Raw genomic sequence first — 20,578 nt, 5'->3', positions numbered from 1 at the left:
ACAACTATCTGGCTACTACACAGATATATATGTCAATAGCACATCGAGAGCAAAACGCTGCCGTAGCTCAGCTAAGATTCTATTTCGTAAGATTGTTTTATTGGCAATATTTTTGAGCAGTTAATCCATTTGCTTGTGCAAAAAATAGAAGACAAAAACGAGATAACGGTGTCATTTCATTTCCTCCCATCTCCTTATTTTCCTTGCCTCATGCTCCTTCTTAGCAGACATCGTTTGTTACAATTTTAGAAAGTTGTAAACATTTGTTTTTTAAAAAAAGTACTTAAAGGTAATGTATCTTTGCTATTGAAATAAACTCTGATAAACGTATGAAATAAATTTGACAAGTCAAAAGGCTTTGTTCTTTAATACTTAATATGCAGAGCTGCCTTTGATGTGTCTTTAAACTAGAATTCAAAACTGTATTGAGGTATGATGGGTGACTTCATCGGAACAGGGTATGAGCCAATGTAATCCTTATAATTGTCTTGAACAAGTTTTGGTGATATGGAATCTGCAGACACTGTTGACCCTTCATAAATTTTGAGCTCACAAATTTATACTCAAAAGGACACCTTCTCATGGAAGTAGGAGAATTGTCATTATTACAATTCTTTAGCTATGTGATAACAAAGATTTCACATTTGAGCCAAGTGACTTCAAATGTCTTTTGCTTTAACTAAGATCAAGAGGTTTGTCCAACTCAAAATGGGTAACCGACAAAATTCCCGATATTATCGTACTCCGGAAAATTTCCTTCAAAGTGGAAACACTGTCACGAACTAATTTCGTCCAATAGATATTTGTAATTATTTATAGGAATTAAGCTTTGACTCATTGCAAAAGCAAAGAACCAACAGTATATGCTTCATAGTTTTCATCATGAAATAATAGTACAAAAAAGAAACGTACAAAAAGTATTCCCCTACTAAATCTGCTAAAAATACAAATACAATAATTGTATAATAGCAATCACAACGCAATCAGCATTACACAATTTGAGTCAGTTAATAAACCCTAAACACATAATCAACTTGGGTAAACAGTGATTTCCCGTCATACAGAACAAAATTTTAAATACACAATTAAAACTGGCAGTGTTCAAAATACCACTAGTCCTTCAACACATTACTAGAAAACATACAATGTGTGTGCCACAGTCCACTAGCTCTGGACACTAAAAGAAACGAGGACCAATTATATAACTTTCTTGTTAATATAGCATAAAACCAAAACAATTTAACACTCCTCTCTGAACATCAACTCTAAACCTCGACTAAGTAAACGCTAAAATCATGTTTAATAATCAAGTAACAAAGTGATAGTTAACACAATTTCAAATCAATACCAAACTTTTGCTCAAACCTTTCCAAACCTGGAGGTTACAATTATGTGATTAAACCTGTTCTTAGTTGGTAAATATTTGACTTACGTGTAATATACAATAACTTTAATAGAACAGTCACACAACTCATGTATATCCTAAATAGTCCCCCACAATAAGTGAAAGCCTAGCCAAACCTTGGAGATATAACAGTATAAAATATGATCATATCCGACGTTAAAAACTATATGCTAATTCAACATTTATTACAGGTGAAGTATTCTTTAAGTTAAAATGTTACTCAATTATTCTTTCTCACGGAACGGATCACATCATCGCTCGCGGAATAAAAGTACAAGCATTGTTCATGGCGCGATAGCGGACATCTCGCAAGACCTAACCAGTAAAACCCTGAGACATCCATGCTTCCGAGCGCACCTCATCCCGTCACAATTGAGTATAGATGATACTGCTACCATCTGAGCGATTCACAACTCAAAAGTTACAAATAAAAGATAGACAATAAGGGGATTACGAGTATAGACCCGGAGCCTCCTGCAACAAGAACCTGGTCTGGTAAACAGCTGAGAACTGCAAAGGCCACGCCATCCTTTCAGGTAGCATACACCCATTAAAAACCCTTTGACATACACACTAAAACACAAAAGTATTGTGGTATCTAAATTAAGCTAGATGTTTTCACTAGCTAAACGCTACCTATCACTGCATAGCTGATAAGTTGACCTTTCATTGCACTATCAAGTTTTTGTACCATGACCGTGAAGATTTTTTTGCTATCAGATCCGGACGTTGTTGTCACTTGTATACAAACCTCTCCACTCAGTAGTGAACAATTTTCGTACGCTGTTTTTTGGGATGGCTAACGGGTTCTAAAATTGCCTAAATTGACCCAAAATCTGCAGCAGATGTACTTCCAGTCATGCTGTTTAACATGCAAGGTACAAAAAAAGAAAAAAGAAAAAAAAGATCCTGACTGATAACAGGTCAAGAAAGATGCTCTCCTGCTGCTTGTTGGCACTTTTCCTGGAGGAGAACAATTGGGCGGATGGTTAATGACTCTATTAGGAGTATGCCACCTAAACAATGGGAATCTTTGTTCATAATCACTGGACTTGTCAAAGTCGTAAAAACGCTTTGCGGGTGCATTTTACAATTACGCACCCAATTTCCACTTAAAGTTTTTCTACATATAATACTGTGAGCCGGACGGACACGTCAAACTCGTTATAGAGTAAACGTCACTCTTGTTGGACACACGGCTTCCGCGTGGATTATAACAAAAAAACAATGTAAATTAGGGATTACACATACCTCAGTCGGTATCTCTAAACGCATATTTTATTGAACAAGATATACCCGTCATTTTAAACAGGCAGAGGGTGATGCATCAACTTTGTGAGTGCCACACATTTGGCAAAATTGATGTAAAAGAAATTATGTTCATCTAATAGTAAAAACGACCACAGGACAAGTACAATCATTAACAAAGTTAAATGTAACAAAGCAAACGTCTTAATTGACCCCCCCTCCCCTTAAATGAATGTCTGAAGCACTATCAGATAGATACCCTTTCAAGTCATTGAACAAAACACTGGTTGTCTACACTGTTATATTCAGTGTCGAATGGGTTCGATTCCAAAAGGTCTTTACTACTTGATCGAATATTGAAACAAATGTGGTCGAAACATCCCAGTGCGCATAATCCAATCAACTTCAAGTGGGTTTCATACAGTATTGCAATCAATGTGTGTTCTCATTACTACATAGGCAGCGTCTGAGAAACAAACTTGGACCTATACCAAAATAAACCTCAATAAAAATCTGCAATAGCTATATGTCGCGAACGTGAGTAAACACTATACGATTGAAATTACACCATATAGACTCCCAAACAAAAACGTGATAATTCAGCACATTGTCAATGAAATTCTTCTTCTTCTTAACATAACATGACAGTAGAAGGCTACACATGCTATACGCTTGAGAAAGGACTATAGTTACGAGCCAATGTTTCGATTTACGCTGTCTTTTTTCAAATTAGTCTATGATTTGTTCCAAACACATCAGATTTTGAAACGAAACGCAAATGTTCCAGAGGTCCATATGATATATACATGTATCAGTTATAAACTTGTAGACCGACTAAACATTAACAGTGGAAATAATGTTATTCATGCAGTTGTGTGTCTAGTGACCGCTTCACAAGTAATGTATGTTAATCCCCTTAATACCAATATTCATAGTTTACCAGACAGACTCCAAAACTAGGCTTACAAGCCTTCTTTGCATTGTTGCATTTCAAAACTCTATGAAGCCACCAAAAAAAAAAAAAAAACTCATGTCGCAAAGGTTGAAGCCAAATCCGTGTGACATCTTTTCCGTAAGTTACCTTATTAGCATGCCAACGTTTTTTTGTAAATTCAATTTGCACCGAGGTACTTTCTAATCAAACCATCTTAAAGTTTTGATATGACATAATTTCAAGTCGTCATGATTATGTTTTAGTGTATGTGAATAACCTTTTAACGTAAAAATAATTGTACTGATTACTTTTATTACTCGATCTGCAAATCCTTTTGTTCAGATTTTAAAGCTACTGGAATATATTGCCGTTGCTTTACAAATGCTTGTCTTAGTACCTTATAAGACTATGAATGAACCCTTAACAAACCACTCCTTTAAAAATCGTGTAAAGTATAACCTTATGTGCATATCTATTACTAGTTCATTGGTGGTGTTTGCGGCCTCACTTTGTGATACGTTCCTCTATATTTACTCTTCTTTTCTGTAATTTTCCCATAGTAAATATGCTCTCGTTTTTATCTCGGTCGTAATCCATTGAATGTAAGTAGTGTTTACCCATGAAATCATGCTTTTCTCTCGTTAAAACGAGATGAATTTGGTTGACGGTGTCACTTTTCAATTGTGTTCTTTGTTTTATCTCATTATTCGATCTCTTACTTCTTTGTGATTGATTTGGTATGACTGAAGGGCCTAGTCCTGTAGAGAGTCATATACTACCCCAGAACCAACACATCTTATTAAAGGTACAATTTACGATTGTTTCTTAACTGAAAGATCTAAAAACTGCAATCTAAATCGCCCCTTCAGTTAGTGTTCTACTTAAAATGGCCATGACACGGAAATGTCAAAGTCCTATATTTTTGGGATCTATCAAATAATGTTCTCTAGAACATGTTTCAACCATTCTGCCAGTTAAAAACTTGATTTTTCAAGTCGAAAATTGAGAATGAATTTACCCTCTTCGGCGTTTGAAACTTTGTTTGCTCGAAAATTTTCCGATTCGCATGACGTCATGTGACGTCATGTTAGGAACACGATTTTTTGTCGCTGTTTCCGATCCTCCGAACATACTGTGCACGTACACATTAGACAAGTACACATACCGCTAGTAGTTACTACACAAAACACTGATCACAAGTGCGATATCAAATCAAAATATCCTGTGAAATGGCGGATCCACAACCAATTACGACAAGTTTTCTAAGAATATCACGACTGATTTGAATTATTGTTTGAAAACAAAGTTTAGTGAGTTGAAAAAAAATTGTAAATTTTGTGGGAAGCTGATACTGAAAGAATTTTTCATCTCACAGTATGTTTCTCTCTGCATTGAGAGTTGCCAAATAACATGTGCATTCAATAGGACGGTGATTTCGTTGCAAAGTTTTTCGCGGTCCCTTTGACCACGGGCTTCAGTAATTTTTCCTTTTTTTGTGCCAAGTTTTACATCGTCAAAAGGAGCCATTCAAGCTTGAGTTTCTGTATCGACATTGTGTCAAAAGTTATGTACATACTGTAATGGGAAAATGGGTCGGATCTGGCCGGGGTTGGGCCGACTTGCCTATAGTGGTAGGGGAAAGGAAACTTCATTTAACTTTAATAAAGTTCTATTGGGTAACTATTCATGGTAACTTATGATTCAGTTTCATGAACAAGCAAGTACTAGGCCTTTTAAGGACGTTCTTGTACTAATAAGCAACATTTCTACACAATTTAAGGGGCTCAATAAGTCAAACAATGAATCTTATACTATAGGCTGAGCATACAAAATACTGATACATTATATAGCCTACCAACAATACAACAACTTACTGCGTACACAAAGAATTTATCATAAAGTACAACTATATCAAGCCCTCTTCATTTCTTAATTGAGTAATGCTATATTTCCAATCACTGCTTCCAAAGTGTTAGCCAAACATTATTGCACTTGTGAACTTCACGAAACTGTACCAGTACAGTAACTTAGGTATATGCTAGCCCTTGCCTATTGTTATTGTCGTAGTGGTAGGTACTGTATAGCTAGCCTTGGCTACCTTTTTAAAGAAAAACAAAACATGGCCTGCACAATTATAATAACAACATGACAGGTAAAAAATTACCTCTTTCCTTTGTCTTTTTTACGAGAAAACTCTTCGTCTTTTGCGATTCAGTGCAGGCCTAACGCTAGTACTAGTAGTAAAAGACCTAGTACTAGTGCTCGGTACCGCTTCCTCCAAAGGATCGCCACTTAATAATCCACTGGAGGTTTCCTGTTCCCCCGATCTGATCTTAGGAGTTTTCAATGTGGGGTACTTGTCAGGAAGAACTCGTTTATGTCGACCCTTTAGGCCCATTTCTTCTTTCAGTAGGAAGGAGGGATCGTAGACTGCTTCCGTGAAGTGTTCGCTACATACGGAGCTGTACTGGCTTGGCCCAGTGAAATCGAACCTGGTGTTCTGCACAAACTTGGTCCATAATCGCCGTGTTTTGTCGTTCTTCGGCCACCGATGAAGGCTAATTGCTTTGGTTATGACATTACTGCATCCCTCAACAACACAACGGACCGGAATTTTCGTAAGATATTGTACAAGATTGTAAAAAAACTTGAAAGTTGTAGCGATGTAGCGTATTCCGTGGGTTTTCACCGAGTGTAATTGTGTGTGTAGGTGATGGCACGATCGTCGTGCTTCGTGTATGTGGTTAGCACTTGTGTTCCTAACATGGCGTCATCGTTGTGTTGTTAGGAAATCACGTTTTTCAGAGGTCTGCTTCCGGGTGAGAATTTTAATCTTTAATTACTGCTTGGGGTTCTAAGGGTGATGAGAACAGTTTTCAACATAGATTTTATCATAGATCTTGAGGGAATTACTCTCGATTCGTTCGATTTTTCGTGTCATGGCCTCTTTAACTATTGTGAATGCATCGCATTATTGCGAAAGAAGGCAATGGCAACCGTCAACAGTTTCTTCAATACATTTAATGTTTAACTTTAGTAAACAAATATTTGGAAATGATCATTTCTATCCTGCATTAACGAAATGGTTCTTTAATATCTGCATAGGGAGAACCAACGTCGTTTTCTATCGAGCACAGCCTTGAACCGATACAGCCTAAAGGAAGCTAACTTCCTAGCAGTGACGTTCATTTGAAAACATCATTTCCTAAAAGAAACTGAAGCAGACGAGAAACAATCAGTCATGCTTAAATTTACATTACAGCCATTCCAGTGCGTCACACCACTTTACGCTATGGACAAGGCAAATATTGTCTAAGTATTAGATGGCAAAAGGGGCCAGTTTGATCTCAACTATTATTTGAAAAGACCTTTTGTCGTTTTCCATGTTTTTGTCCTCAACTGTCCAAATCCTAAGCGCATATGATCACTGTGTTGGAAAAAGCATTGGAATGCTGCATACAATTGGTTTATCTTTAGTGTGTAATATTAAACGAGTTTAGCTGTATTCTGCAAAGGTATTTTCAAACGAGTATATTTACAAATGCATTATCAATTAAGGAATTTCACTTATACATTTTTTATTTATTTTTTATTTAAACATTTGTAATTGCATTGCTAATAACCATAGTAAAGGACAGTTATCTCTTTTAATAATGGTATGTTAAGGACGGTGTTCCCTATGCTATACTGCAGCATGAGACGTAGGACGCATTGTGATTTAACATTGTAACGTATACGCTTCTCACCGTAAGCTACCTTGATACACTGGTGTTCAAATGTCTAAAAAAAGTCGCAAATCCCAAAGCAACGGTGAGCGTTTTTGCGGATTTGCCTATCGGCTTACCATATTACAGCGTTGCAACAGTTGCGCCTCTGGGCCAGAGGCGACAAAGAAACAGTAGTTTCTTTCCATGCGCAATAACGTCCCAATGTCTGCGGCTGTATCACTATGAGACGGTCATTTATGCAAAAATCCGCCTCTGAATTGGTTCTGGAGCATCCTGCATGTAGTAAACTATCATAAATTGAAAAGAATAATAATTTCAGTGTACTTGTGTATCTATTTATTCATCGTGCTACTACCGTTCAGCTATATAGAACTGATAAACCAATGACAGATAAATCAGAGTAAAATCAAGAAAACCTGTTGGTACACAAACATGACTTCGTGTAGATGGAGGAGACAGAGCTGCAGTCGTGCTTCACAAATGCTACCACTTGCTCTTCGTGCTATGAGATATGATAACTCGTGATATCATCCATAAAAATCCAACAGCATGTTTGAAGTCTATCACACATAGCAAACTCAAACTGAGCATTATAAAAAGCGTCCATCTGTCAATATCAACATTAACTTTTAGTGAAAATGTTTGCATCCACAAAGCAGCATCACTGCATTTATCTTTTACCTGTACGACTACAAATTTGTCTGGTCAATGGGGCATCTCCCCGTCAGAAAGGGTGGGTTGTGGATTGCCCATAATAGTAATGGGTAGTTGATATAGATATGTGATGATGGATGTAATGAATTTTGGCGCTATGGGATATTGCGGTGGTTGAAGTTTATTGTTTAACAAAATCGCAGGGAATATTATGCAGCTTTAGGTCAATAATTAGTCTGTTGAGCTACACGGGTTTGCGGGCTTCGGCATATCATCATACAACGAGAAGCCAAATGGATTTTTTTTAAACAAACACAATCAAAATAATAATTTCCGATACAAAAACGAACTGTCTACTATAAATTTGATTTTAAAAGATTTTCTATATATCACCTAAACGATCAAGTACCTTATCGTAATTTACATTAAGATTTTGATAAAGATGGATGCTTCACAATTTTTCAGTCAGATTATATCCATTCATATACAAGAAAGCATATATACAATATCAGCAAGCTAAGACGTGCGTCATCCTCATTTTCGAGTAACCATAGCATCTCAAGCTTCTTACATATATCAAAGGGGTGACATGTTTACAAGAATTGGCTTAACATTATGTATCATACTCTATGAAAAATTCTCGTTACCGCACGGCACGGTGCTTAATTTAGACGAACGAACGATGCAGGAATTTGTATTATTACTTTTACATGTGTATTATAGTTAATGATAAAACTATAGCAGGATTAAAAAAAATATCATTTACAAAACCATAAGAAAGTCCAAACCAAGCTGCCATCATTTCACACTATTGTTGCCAATAGATAATTAATATAACACTTGGTAAACGGGGAACGTCCTTTTAATACGTATTATAAAGTTATGAAGTACTGAAGAAAAATCATTATATTCGTCAAGGGCATCCAAGGAAGCAGAGTAACATTTATTTTCTGTAATGAATTGTTGAGTTTAAATTTGACATTGTAAAGTAGTAAAATTACCAAATTTAAATTATGACTTAGAAACGAGTGCACCTAAGCACACGTTAAGTCGAACATTTATTTCGAGTCAAGCAGAAATAATTTCTCAAAATATGGCACGAATTGAACCAACAAGCTTGGAAAGCTTGTTGGTTTAATTCGTGCAATATTTTGAGAGATAATTTCTGCTTGAATTGTACAAACTTGAACATGTAAGTCTTTCATGTACCCATTCGAAATTATATTAAAGATACAATTGAGTAAATCTGTCGTAATTTTCAAAAATCAATATTAATAGATTATCTGCACTAAATTAATGTAATAATGTAATTATAATTGCAATAATCACATGCATGGCTTTTTTTAGCTGTATATTTGAAAATTGAGGGAGACAACTATTCTTGTGTTATTTATCTGGTACTGGCACTTGTTCTCTCTGCAGTTTGCTAATTCATATTATACAACACCATATTATATTCCGGCCATTTGATTGGTCAATTGTTCGTCGATTGCATGCAAAATCCGCTCTATTGCACTCTATGAAATTGAACCATGTGTTATACTTTTTTGATAGCACTTTTTTTTTCAATGGTAAGAGAGCAGAGAAACCTGTCTGTTCAAAACAATCTGTTGCATGAGTGCATTTTACATCCAATTGTATCCAAATTTGAAGGTGTTGCTGCGCCTCGTTGAATGGAACATTCCATCTTTCAACTCATGAAATATATGCACTATTGCACTCATAACCATTTATTATTTATATAATAACACCACTCTCCCTGTGCCGTGCATTATACAGTAGGCCTATTTGACCACCAAGCAATCGATACCAGTATGGTTAGCTACTCGGCAACATACGTGACTACGTACGGAAGTGTAGAAGGTTCATTGCGGAGAAAAATCACCCACAATATTGAACCAGCAATTTTCATATTTTTTTTTTAGATTTAGTCATTTAAACAAAAAACGATTCGTGCTTTCACAATAATCGAGTTCACCATATGTTTAGGACGTTTATGTGCTGCCCTTTCTACGCCTTTCTTGGATAGCGTTCTCGGATCTTCGTACATTAGGTTGTTGGCAGAGGCATTTCCCAAGTTCTACTTGTATGAGAACATGTCTGTTGAAGCACAAGTTACTGCACCGCTAGCCTGGTCCTCCTTTAAGTGATATATATATTTGGAATGTTTCTTATAAAAATGTTTTAGATGTTCCGAAGAAGATTACAACATTTCAGCTCCTTTGTCATGATGGTGTTCTTCACTCTGTTATTTCCATATGCAGTATCAAATTTCACAATTTTTGTCATGTCTTCAGGTCTTCGCCATACAAACTCCCGCTAGACTTATTACCCTCAATAAACCATTGATATCGTATTAGATATATTCATATAAATGGGCACAGTTTTAACACTATCAAAACATAACAACGGCCCTTTGCTTAGTACATTAGTATAGTCACAACGGTGCCATGTTTTCTTGATATTAAACTAATTTGATAGTTTGATCTTACATACTGAATACACGCTAACAAACCGATTCGCATGGACAAGGTGGTTGTGAGTTGTTTACACTTTGTTTCACAGGAGAAAGCTACTATACAAGACTACAAATATCGTTTTGTTCCCTTCCTTTTGTGATGAATATAATATTTATACATATTATTTGATCTATATTGTTCCAAATGACGCTGTGAACGCTGTTATGAAACAAATATTTAAAAAATATTGTAACGTTCACTTTCTATTTCCGATCTTTCAAAACTATCCATCACTAGGCCTACAATAAATTTCCATTACACTGTATATTTAGTGAGTTTACTTTATACAGCACTATAATGTTAGTGTATCGCGTAGCGTAATGTTTGGATACCTGGCACAGGCTCACTTTACTTAGTTAATCGATACCTACTTATTATTTCAAAAGAGGCCGTCTTTTAAAAACAAAACGCTAGCAAAGTTGATCAGCTTTCAACAACTTCCCGTGTATACGAGGAAGAATGATATTCAATATGATATATATGATATGGTATGATATTCAACCCTATTTAAACTTTCTATGACCGTTACTTTTATAACAAATAAGTTACATGAGCATCCTGTTCAGACTTGCATGAACATCCTGTTAAGCCATTCCCATGCCAACACTATGTAATGGGGAGTCAAATTTCCGATATAACATGATGTTTCACTTGTTATTCCATACTGCAAAGACAAAGACAAACAGATATTGTGACAACACTATAGTCATCCAATAACATCTGGGTTCAAGGTCCTTCCGTGAATAGTAAATACTGAAAGTAAAACATTTATATAGCGCTGTACAACTCTGGCAGAGCAACGATCTACAGCACTTTACAGAAACAGTAACAAATACATTATTACATATTAAGAAATAACTAAAATTAAAAAGAAACATCTTTAATTTGGATAATTTTGGATAGAGAGAGAGTTCCAATGAACAGGACTGAGTATCCAGGGACAACGATATCCTTTGGATCGTATAGTCGAGTATTTGAAATGACCAAAAACATAATGTTTGACTACGGAGACGTGTCGATGGTTGATGCAAGAGCTCCTTTATATAAGAAGAAGAGCCCTCAGTGAATGCGCATTAAATAGTAAGAAGTGCCTCAAAAAAAAACTCTTTTCTCTATGGGCAGCCAGTGAAGTTGGTAAAGAATGGGGCTTATGTTTACATGTTTAGCTGTCCTATTATAAGTCTAACAGCTGAATTCTTAATAAGCTGTAGCTTCATTAATACGGTTGTAGTAACCGACAAAGCAAGGAATTACTTTGTCAATGTTACTTGTAATGAATGCATGAACAAGCAGTTCTACACCCATGTTATTCAGATATATTCGGATATCACCTGTTACGAAGGTCAAAATATGCAGACTTGCACTTAGAGTTGACATAGTGCTCCATAAAAAAGGTGGGTTCAAACAGCACCCCAAGATTCCTCGCAGAGGTTACAAAAGGCAATGTCTCTTAATATCCCAAGATAATTGGAGATATAATTGAAGGAACCTTTGCATAGTTAGATTGCATCAACATTACGATGGTTTTGTCATTATTTATTTTTAAATTGTTGATAATACGTTAGTCACTCTCACTACACGTGACAGCATTTTCTTTTTCTGAAAGATTAAAACTATGTATCAATTGCATATCATCGACATTTCGATGCATACTGATACAATGCGTCTTAACCGTTTCACCTAAACCATATTTTTACATATTAAAGGGGGTCGGTCTTAAGACCGATCCTTAGGGCACGCCAGTGCATAGTGGTATGAGACAGACTGATCACTTTTAATGTGAAACTTTTGAGTGCAACCTGCTATGTAGTGACGAAACCAGCCCCCAAAAACATATGATATGTTGTAGGCCCGTATAAGCTTTTCGATAAGAATGCTTTGATCACTAGTGATAAAAGCTGCCGATACGTCAAGAAGAACTAAAAAGAAAGTTTATTATCATCAATGGCAGATATGATGTCATTCTGTACCCTAATTAGAGCAGACTCAGTACTAAGATATGTTTTATATCCCAACTGAAAATCTTAAAAAGACTTTGTTCTAGATAATCTTGAGGGAGGAGGTCGGAAATTAACAACCTTCCCAATGACTTTTGCAATGAAATGGCAGATTTGAGATGGTTCTGTCATTCTACAAGCAATCTGGGTCGGCATTTTCCCAGGACTGGTGTTACCACAGCTTGTTTGTAAGACAGAAGGAAATTCACAACTGGACAGAAAAATGTCAACAGCAGATATAAAGATTAGTGCAGGTACGTCAATACATTTCTTAAGCATCCAAGTTGGATTATACTTATGTTATTGCTATAAGGAAGTCAGTTGATGCTTGTATACGGAAGTCAGTTATTGCTGTTTAAGGAAGTCAGTTATTGCTTGTATAAGGAAGTCAGTTTATATATATATATATCATGCTTTATATCTGATGTTGATATTTATATCAGATGTTGACATATCATTATACAATATATGTTCTGTTCTCAAAAGAGGAAACATGGAACTTTTAAAGTTAATTAAACGGTTATATTGGGTACTGTTCATTACTTTCGATCCAGGTAGAAAGGGGCAGACTCTGGTAAGTTGTTTTTGCTATTAGATGACTTAAAAAACATTGTTTTTACATAGGTGTGTTGCAAAATGTAATATCTCATAATGCAAGTCTTATTAACTAACATGTGTAGATGCAGGAGCGGGATTTAAAGTGTACATTCCTAATACTTTCGACCCCAACACAACTAAACATATTTATTAGCACAACTAAGGCATAGACCTAATTATAAAGTGACCAAATTTATAGTATAATTTTCACCAACGATGCACTATTTATACGTATAAAATTGGATTGCTTACTAACCCTTCACTCTCCTAAAAATCCTAGACCCGTCAATGTTTTAGACATATATATGTACTGTTTATTGGAAAGGTCATATATGCTACTCTAGACTAGTGTTGTTTATTGAAAAATTTGTAGAATTGCGACAAAAAATGATTCAATTATTGCTCGGATAAACTTAACTTTACACTGTAGTTTAAATGTACACGACAAGGCACCCTGGCTTGGTGCAATATTCGTCTAATCTCATCTGCTTAGTACTGCAAGTGACTTTTGATTGCTTTAGAAACAATGTAAACACTTTAAACTCTTGTGGAAGAACACACCATAAATGATATGGACTAGCGTATTTCTAGATTTACACAATATGCCTTATTTCATTTCAATGATAGCTGTACTTGGCTTATGGTTGTTTATGCACATAACAAAATACGTTTAAGACAACAGCGACAGACCTGCCTGACAGTAGTTTAATTCTGTAAAGTCTATGATAAAGTACACTTTTATATATTGCAATGTTACGCAATTATTCAAATGAAACAAGCTTATACATAGTGACCGCCCAAAAGTCCATATCGCTATAAGTTTGAAAGACATGCAACATTTTGTAAAATAAATTCAATAATTAACATATGCCGTTATTTGCTTATTTTTCTTTCAATATAGTAGTTAATTAAAATCTACTGAAATGAACCATAAGTACATGTTACTATAAATAATGAAACACTCGTATTCCTCATAATGCAACTGTGAATGTATAACACGTTTTCCTTATTTTTTTTTATTAATGGAAGATTTCCGCAACCAGTCACGAAACTGCAAATTCATTGGGTGAGTTCTACTCGGTCACTTCCGCAAAGCTTTATACCCTAATTTGTTACAATCAACTCAGCTCGTTTCTATTTAGAAAATAATGTTACGGACTGGCAACAGAAAAATCAAGGATTCGCCTGTTTGCCTGCATGGAAATAACTTACCCGGGTAAAATGGAAAAATGGCCTCGTTTAATGTTTCGATCAAATATAATTCTCGTTCAAATCATTTCCTTCACCAATCTGTACAATTCTAGTTTTTAGGGTCAAATGAATGTCTATGATAACTTAACTTAAGCTTAGATACTACATTGCTAAGTACCAGTGACGGATTTGGTCTATAGCCCAACACGTACGTCAACGGCAATGAAGCTTATATTACAGTAGGCTTTATATAAGGCTTATGAACGCAATGAGAGTAACGTGACGGTGTTATGTGTGGCATGTTAATTTCCTGGTCGCTTTCGTGTAAGATGCAAGCATTAATACCGGTTCACTTTTGTTCCGGATGTTTCTTGCATACTCTCCTTTAACGATTTATACAAATAAAGTCACCGTGGGCCGCGAGAAGTTTCCAGCATCTTCGTAGAAGTTTTTCACTACTCCCTAATATTACATCTTAACTGTATTATGACTTCTTCACGATCACAGGCGAATGGTGAAGATACACACTCTCAAGTTTGCAGTTACATATCTCAAATGAAAGTAAGCGTATATTGCATGTTTGTTGATGCCGTCTAGCGATACTGATACTGATACGATACTGATAATAATAATAAAACTGTAATAACTATGGGAAAACAAAGGGACTAAATGGCTGAATTGGTGAGGAAGATGCATATGAACAATTATGATTATGATGGGGATTCGATTGAATTTGTAGATATATTCATACATTTGTAATGCTGATGAAGAGCATGATTGTTGTAGGAACTTTGCTCTTCTTGTGACATTTGCTTAATGACAATTTTACATGCATAATTCAATGTTAGAAAATTTACGGAAGTAACCCATAAAGTCGGCGGAAAAATTTATATTTCAGTCACCATTTGAGTACCATGCAAATCTTTACAATGTATTCTTTAACCAAATACGACAACATGGAGCGCTCAATCACCTTCATGTATAGTCACTCTGTGGTTTGACTTACTGCAGTAAACAAAAACATAAACTGCGACTAACCTGTACCCCGAAGAAAACGTAAGATATGAGGTTACTTCATTAAAAACACATATTTATAATGGCTGATATCTTCGAATTGAATATATATAAAAAAGGATAATGGTCCACTTACAGTAAGTTACTCGAAAACTAAACACTTGGGCGGATTAAAAACACTCTAGTGTCATTAATACCTCATATTGATCCTGATGATTTTTGTTTTTGTTTAACCATTTCACAAGTTTTAACAGTTTGAATTGTTAATAGCACGACTGACATGGAAGGGCGTGTATAGATTTACCAAAAAGGTCAATGAGTCACTGTTTGTGGTAAGACTTGGGATGACAATGACGCGTCGGTGGCTTGTCGTCAACTTGGTTATAGTGATACTGGGATAGCAACAGGTAACGCTACCTATCGTGAAAGGGACAGGCCCAAGATAGCTGGAAATCAGCTTGTATCGGAGGGGAGGGCAGTATTAGTAATTGTGGTAACGCCGGATGGTGACAACAAAATTGTAATGTCCTCTTTTATGAATATTTGTAATACTATTTAAATTCAAGCAAGCATAACGTTGCCGAAGAAGAATACAAACGTGTTTAAAGAAAATAGGAATGTTGTGAGTTCTAGTACATTTATAATTGCTCTTCATTTATTGCAGTGCGCCTGGTTGGTGGTTTTTCTCTGCAAGAAGGTCGGGTAGAGGTTTATCACGATGGTCAGTGGGGAACAATATGTGATGACGCATGGGATGACAACGATGCATCGGTTATATGTCGTCAACTTGGTTATGGAAGCATTGGATTTGGATGGCAAAGTGCAAAATTTGGTCAAGGATCAGACCCAATTTGGTTGGATAATGTTGCTTGCTCTGGATCAGAACAACATATTGCAGAATGCGGGAGCACTGATTGGGGAGACCACAATTGTGGACATCATGAAGATGCTTCTGTTTCTTGTGGTACAGGTAAGAATAGAGAAGTAATTATTAGCAACAGATTAAAACTATTTCATCCTGTAAGAAAGGTTCATTGTTTTCCATAAAAATACCTGATCTTCTAATATATAATACCTTAATGGTTTACAGTGGCGTAGGAAGGTACTTTTGAGTGGGGGGGCTGAAGATCGATGGCCGGCCTGGGGGAGGGGTCTAAGGGGAGGGGGTCACCCCCTCCCCTTTGGAATTTTTTGCATTTCCAGGTGGCCTCAGATGCAATTTGGTGCAATATAGCACACTTCAACACCCACTCCGTTTTGTAAACTTAATGTTGTATTTTCACCTGGCCTAAGATGCAATTTGGTGCTCCAAATGAGATTTTTTTTCTCATTTGGAAATGAAAAAGGGGTTTTCTGACTTGCGAAGCGGGGGGGGCGGAATGATACTTCCGCCCCTCCACATTTTTCACTGGGGGGGCTGGCGCCCCCCCCAGCCCCCCCGGTTCCTACGCCCTTGATGGTTTATACCTCCGTTATCTAAACAATCATGGTAATAGCGCTACAATCTGTGTCAATTACATTTCCGTTGTGATTAACTAAATCAAGTCATAAATAAACACATGCCTACTAATCTTCATACATAAAGTACTCCTGAATGTGTGTTTTGTTGATATACGATTTGAAATTATGAATGAACACCTTAAGAATAAAACTTTGAATATGTTATCTAGGCACATGAACATTTGTAAACTCCACCAAGAAAGTCGTAATGGGGATTAAATAAGTGTAAAAAGTATAAATTCCTTAAAAAGTTTGAATTGAACAACTATAAAGTGCGGCAGGTTGGTAAGAATATTCCAAAGGAATATGTATACAGAAGTCAATATTAGCAACAGAATAAAACTATTTCATCCTGTAAGGAAAGATTAATTGTTTTCAATAAAAATACCTGATCTTCTAATATATAATACCTTTATTGTTTATACCTCCGTTATCTAAACAATCATGGTAAAAGCGTTACAATTTGTGTCAATTACATGTCCGTTGTGATTAACTTAATCTAGTTATAAATGAATACATGCCCACTAATCTTCATACATAAAGTACTCATGAATGTGTTTTTATGTTGAAATACGATTGAAATTGTGTATGCACACCGAAAGATTAGCAACTTTATTATTTAACAAGGCACATGAAAATTTGGAAACGCCACCAAGAAAGTCGTAATGGGGATTAAATAAGTGTAAAAAGTATAAATTCCTTAATAAGTTTGAATTGAACAACTATAAAGTGCGGCAGGTTGGTAAGAATATTCCAAAGGACGACAAGGACGAGTAGAAGTTAATCAAGATGGACCTTATCATTTTAATTGATTGCAGTGCGTCTGGTTGGTGGTTTTTCTACGCAAGAAGGTCGGGTTGAGGTGTACCACGATGAACAGTGGGGAACAATATGTGATGACGGATGGGATGACAACGATGCATCAGTTATATGTCGTCAACTTGGTTATGAAGGCATCGCGGTTGGATGGCAAAGTGCCAAATTTGGTCAAGGATCTGACCCAATTTGGTTGGATGATGTTGCTTGCTCTGGATCAGAACAACATATTGAAGAATGCGGGAGCACTGATTGGGGAACGCACAATTGTGGACATAGTGAAGATGCTTCCGTTACTTGTAGGACAGGTACGGTTAGATTAATATAACAAGAACGACAGATTTGATTTAGAAAAGTTTAAGTAATTTTGACTGAAGAAAAAACGGTGATTGTATTGCAGGATATTAGATACGGTTGAAACATGTATTATTTAAACTTTAATAACACGTCTTGTCTAATTAAAGACAATGGAATGGTAACTGATATCTGTGTACCTGTTAGCAGGTACTCTCTTAACGTCTTATCTTAGTTTGGTTTGCATGTTCCAACATTTCTTTCTCTTGCATGTCTTCCTCTAAGAATATTATTTCAAAAAATTATGATCAAGCACGAGAAATTGATCTGAAGAATTATGCAAATATCTTTAAAGAATATAGCAATGTTGAGACGTTTGGTTCTTTCATCCTATCCTTTCCTTTTAATGCAGTGCGCCTGGTTGGTGGTGTTTCTCTGCAAGAAGGCCGGGTAGAAGTCTACCACGATGGTCAGTGGGGAACAATATGTGATGACGAATGGGATGACAACGATGCATCAGTTATATGTCGTCAACTTGGTTATGAAGGCATCGGAGTTGGATGGCAAAGTGCAAAATTTGGTCAAGGATCGGGCTCAATTTGGTTGGACAATGTTGCTTGCTCTGGATCAGAACAACATATTGCAGAATGCGGGAGCAATGACTGGGGAGCGCACAATTGTGGACATGGTGAAGATGCTTCTGTTTCTTGTGGTACAGGTAAGATTTAAGAAGTCAATATTAGCAACGGGTTAAAACTATTTCATCCTGTAAGGAAAGGTTCATTGTTTGTAAAAAAAAAATACCTTATCTTCTTATATAAAATACCTTAATGGTTTATACCTCCGTTATCTAAACAATCATGGTAATAGCGCTACAATTTGTGTCAATTACATTTCCGTTGTGATTAACTATATCAAGTCATAAATAAATACATTTTTACTAACCTTCATATATGAAGTACTCATGAATGTGTTTTTTGTTGAAATACGATTGAAAAATGTATATGAACACCGTAAGATTAGTAACTTTATACCGTTAATTAGGCCCAGGAACATTTGGAAACGCCACCAAGAAAGTCGTGATGAGGAATAAATAAGTGTAAAAGTATAAATTCCTTAAAAAGCTTGATTTGAACAGCTATAGTGCGGCAAGTCTGTAGGAATATTCCAAAGGAATGGTCATTAGAAGTTTTCCAAGATGGTTTTGATCATTTTAATTGATTGCAGTGCGTCTGGTTGGTGGTTTTTCTACGCAAGAAGGTCGGGTTGAGGTGTACCACGATGGACAGTGGGGAACAATATGTGATGACGGATGGGATGACAACGATGCATCAGTTATATGTCGTCAACTTGGTTATGAAGGCATCGCAGTTGGATGGCAAAGTGCCAAATTTGGTCAAGGATCTGACCCAATATGGTTGGATGATGTTGATTGCTCTGGATCAGAACAACATATTGAGGATTGTGGGAGCAACGATTGGGGAGAAGAAAATTGTGGACATCATGAAGATGCTTCTGTTTCTTGTAGAACAGGTACAGTTGGATAAATATAACAAGAACAACAGATTTTATTGAGACAATTTGAGTAGTTTTGTTTCAGCTAAGAACGGTGATTGTATTGCGGGATATTAGATACGGTTGAAACATGTATTATTTAAACTTTAATAACACGTCTTGTCTAATTAAAGACAATGGAATAGTAACTGATATCTGTGTACCTGTTAGCAGGTACTCTCTAAACGATTATCTTAGTTTCGCTTGCATGGTCCAAAATGTCTTCCTCTTGCATGTCTTCCTCTTGCATGTCTTCCTCTAAGAATATTATTTCAAACAAATTATGATTACGCACGAGAAATTGATCTGAAGATTTATGCAACAATCTTTAAAGAATATTGCAATGTTGAGAATTTCGGTTTCTTCATCCTATCCTTTCCTTCCACTGCAGTGCGCCTGGTTGGTGGTGTTTCTCTGCAAGAAGGCCGGGTAGAAGTCTACCACGATGGTCAGTGGGGAACAATATGTGATGACGAATGGGATGACAACGATGCATCGGTTATATGTCGTCAACTTGGTTATGAAGGCATCGGAGTTGGATGGCAAAGTGCAAAATTTGGTCAAGGATCGGGCTCAATTTGGTTGGACAATGTTGCTTGCTCTGGATCAGAACAACATATTGCAGAATGCGGGAGCAATGATTGGGGAGCGCACAATTGTGGACACGGTGAAGATGCTTCTGTTTCTTGTGGTACAGGTAAGGTTAAAGAAGTCGATATTAGCCACAGATTAAAACTATTTCATCCTGTAAGGAAAGGTTCATTGTTTGTAATAAATCTACCTTATCTTCTTATATATAATACACAAATGGTTTATACCTCCGTTATCTAAACAATCATGGTAATAGCGCTACAATTTGTGTCCATTACATTTCCGTTGTGATTAACTAAATCAAGTCATAAATAAATACATTTTTACTAACCTTCATACATAAAGTACTCATGAATGTGTATTTTGTTGAAATACGATTGAAAAATGTATATGAACACCGTAAGATTAGTAACTTTATAACGTTAACTAGGCACATGAACATTTGGAAACGCCACCAAGAAAGTGGTGATGAGGATTAAATAAGTGTTGAAGTATAAATTCCTTAAAAAGTTTGATTTGAACAGCTATAGTGCGGC

General features: G+C 36.2%; 1 protein-coding gene and 1 long non-coding RNA gene across 3 annotated transcripts in view; one reads left to right on the top strand and one right to left on the bottom strand.

Moving 5' to 3' along the window:
* Positions 1-2,232: 2,232 nt before the first annotated feature.
* LOC139973633 (uncharacterized) lies at positions 2,233-15,943 on the bottom strand. The gene is made up of 3 exons (XR_011795276.1): positions 14,295-15,943; positions 7,432-7,602; positions 2,233-2,368 (listed from the first exon to the last, which is right to left on the bottom strand). It is a non-coding gene; the product is annotated as an uncharacterized lncRNA (long non-coding RNA).
* The window catches only part of LOC139973621 (scavenger receptor cysteine-rich domain-containing protein DMBT1-like), a 70,369-nt gene continuing 62,109 nt past the window's right edge, over positions 12,319-20,578 (top strand). Inside the window, exons 1-7 of one of the 2 annotated variants that reach the window (XM_071980431.1) lie at positions 12,319-13,059; positions 14,112-14,148; positions 15,952-16,257; positions 17,606-17,911; positions 18,310-18,615; positions 19,125-19,430; positions 19,843-20,148. In XM_071980431.1, the coding sequence (XP_071836532.1) occupies positions 12,910-13,059; positions 14,112-14,148; positions 15,952-16,257; positions 17,606-17,911; positions 18,310-18,615; positions 19,125-19,430; positions 19,843-20,148 (1,717 nt within the window). In that variant the 5' untranslated portion in view covers positions 12,319-12,909. The remainder of the gene's footprint in view (positions 13,060-14,111; positions 14,149-15,951; positions 16,258-17,605; positions 17,912-18,309; positions 18,616-19,124; positions 19,431-19,842; positions 20,149-20,578) is intronic. The other variant, XM_071980432.1, reaches the window with a different exon arrangement.

The sequence above is a fragment of the Apostichopus japonicus genome, chromosome 9 (genome assembly GCF_037975245.1).
Source record: "Apostichopus japonicus isolate 1M-3 chromosome 9, ASM3797524v1, whole genome shotgun sequence".
NCBI lineage: Eukaryota > Metazoa > Echinodermata > Holothuroidea > Aspidochirotida > Stichopodidae > Apostichopus > Apostichopus japonicus.
This window is presented reverse-complemented; position numbering and strand designations above follow the sequence as displayed.